Source organism: Diuraphis noxia, unplaced genomic scaffold, assembly GCF_037042655.1.
Source record: "Diuraphis noxia isolate RWA-SAM2 unplaced genomic scaffold, SU_Dnox_SAM2 contig0001, whole genome shotgun sequence".
NCBI classification, from domain to species: domain Eukaryota; kingdom Metazoa; phylum Arthropoda; class Insecta; order Hemiptera; family Aphididae; genus Diuraphis; species Diuraphis noxia.
The window spans coordinates 6,591,005-6,593,387 of NW_028301711.1; the positions used below are offsets into that span (position 1 = coordinate 6,591,005).

Below are 2,383 nucleotides of genomic sequence, written 5' to 3' on the forward strand. Positions count from 1 at the left end.
ATTCTTACCTCGTAATGATTTCGACGTAATCATAACTGATAAATGGTAAATTTGGATTATGTGTATTATAGGTAGGTACGTAAATAAGCACGTTCTCATTATTCTCATTTGTGATCACCGTGTTGTGCGCGTTGTATCTGGGTGATTTCGTTATATTTTCATATTTTCTTATACATACCATATTAAAAAAGGTACATTAAGTATGGACAAATTTATAATTAAAAAAGTTTCAACTTCGGTTAACACGAGCACTGATGGCTCCACTGATTTGCCGTTACCGTCTTCATCAACAATTAATGACAAAACAGTAAAGCGTCGTAAGTATAAAGACAATTATTTAAATTTCGGATTTACGTTTATTGGTGATGATAATAATCAAATACCTCAGTGTATTGTATGTGGCGTAACTTTATCAAACGAGTCTATGGTACCAAATAAATTAAAAAGACATTTAGAGCAAAATCATAGTCATATTAGTAAAAAAAGTTCTGACTATTTTACGCGTTTATTGTCACCACAAAAAAAAAATTCAACGTTCATGGAAAAACGTTTAAAAATATCTGATAAATCTCTTTTATGTTCTTTTAAAATTTCTGAGTTAATTGCAAAGAAAAAAAAACCATATACCATCGGAGAAGAATTGATTTTACCAGCTTGTAAAGAAATTGTTGATGTCATGTTTGGTAAAGAAGCAGCTGAACAAATTTCAAACATACCACTGTCAAATGATACTGTTCGTCGAAGAATAATAACAATGTCGGAGGATATTGTAAAAAATGTAAATGAGATATTACAAAAAGATAAAGAATTCGCATTACAACTTGATGAAAGTACCGATGTTTCTGGTAAATCTCAATTAATTTCTTTCATACGATTAGTCAATGAGAAAAAAATAATTGAACAATTTTTGTTTTGCCGTGAATTGCAAACTACAACAACTGGAGTCGATATTTTCAATGCTGTTGATAATTATTTCGAAGAAAATAATATGGTATGGTCGAACTGCATTTCAATTTGCACAGATGGTGCAGCGGCGATGACTGGCCGATTTAAAGGATTTCTGACTCTCGCGAAAAATAAAAAACCTAACTTAATAACAATTCACTGTTTTTTACACCGTGAAGCTCTTATGGTAAAAAGTTCGGATGGGGGAGAATTAAGTGATGTTCTCAAAACTGTCATTGAAATGATTAACTATATTAAAAAACGACCAGTAAAATGTAGAATATTTGAAGAATTATGTAAAAATATCGGTACAGAACACACTACTTTGTTGTATCATACTGAAATACGTTGGCTTTCAAGGGGTAAAATATTAAATCGTGTATTGGAACTTCAAGATCAATTACAAATTTTTTTTGAAGCTGAAAACATAAATAATTATGCAAATAAAATTGATGATCAAATGTGGTGTGCTAAATTAGCTTACCTTGCTGATATTTTTCAAAAACTAAATGTTTTAAATTCGAGTATGCAAGGTCGTAATGAAAACATAATTTCAACAAGTGATAAAATGGAAAGTTTCAAAAAAAAAATTAATTTATGGTTATCATGCATAAAAAATGATGATTTTTCATGCTTTTCTTCAGTTGAAGAATCAAAAATCCATTTAAGCATAAATCAAAAAACGGAATTAAAAAATATAATGTACGAACATTTATTGACACTTTCTCGAAATTTAAAGAGTTATTTTCCATCACTTCTAACAACTGAAATACAGTGGGTAGTTTCATTATATGGTCCATGTGGAGAAGAAAATATTAAAAATGCAAACTTATCTTCTACGGAAAAAGAACACTTATTAGATACCACGTTAAAATCTAAATTTTATATGTCTGAAAATGATTCATTTTGGATTTCTTTGCAAAACGAATACCCAGAAGTGAGCAAAAAAGCGTTGCAAATTTTGCTTCCTTTTTCAACATCATATATGTGTGAATCAGCATTTTCGATATTAGAAGTGACGAAAACCAAAAAAAGGTCAACGCTTAAAGATATTGAAAGCGAATTACGCGTAAGTTTGTCAACAATTCGCCCACGAATTGAAGACCTATGTTCAATTCGCCAATCACAAGTATCGCACTAATTTCCATTATAAACTTACATTGTTTTTATAATAATATTTTTTTACTACCTAATTTAAATTGTTTATATTTTAATTATGTAAATTTAAAAGATTTGTTTTTTTTTCAAATAAAGTGCTAACATGAACTTAAATGTATTAATTTACATAGATTTGTAATTTTTACTTTTTCAAAAATCCATAAAAAAAATTTTAAGTGTGTCGCCATTTTTATGGATCTAAATTAAGGTGTCGTCGTACAAAAAAGGTTGAGAACCACTGATCTACACGACTATACACGTATAACATGATTTTTGAATG

The 2,383-nt window shown here is 29.1% G+C and overlaps 1 protein-coding gene across 1 annotated transcript; it reads left to right on the plus strand.

The window, feature by feature from the left end:
* Window positions 1-202: 202 nt before the first annotated feature.
* LOC149059380 (zinc finger BED domain-containing protein 5-like) lies at window positions 203-2,086 on the plus strand. The gene is made up of 2 exons (XM_089223905.1): window positions 203-1,307; window positions 1,590-2,086. The coding sequence occupies exons 1-2, from the start codon at window positions 203-205 to the stop codon at window positions 2,084-2,086; spliced, it is 1,602 nt and encodes a 533-aa protein (XP_089080031.1).
* Window positions 2,087-2,383: the final 297 nt, after the last annotated feature.

What these genes read in the sequence shown, in the direction of transcription:
- LOC149059380 (XM_089223905.1), top strand. Translation starts at nt 203, where the DNA reads ATGGACAAATTTATAATTAAAAAAGTTTCAACTTCGGTTAACACGAGC. An exon ending in AATACGTTGGCTTTCAAGGG is followed by an intron (nt 1,308 to 1,589) that starts GTAAAATATTAA and finishes GCTTTTCTTCAG; the next exon opens with TTGAAGAATCAAAAATCCAT.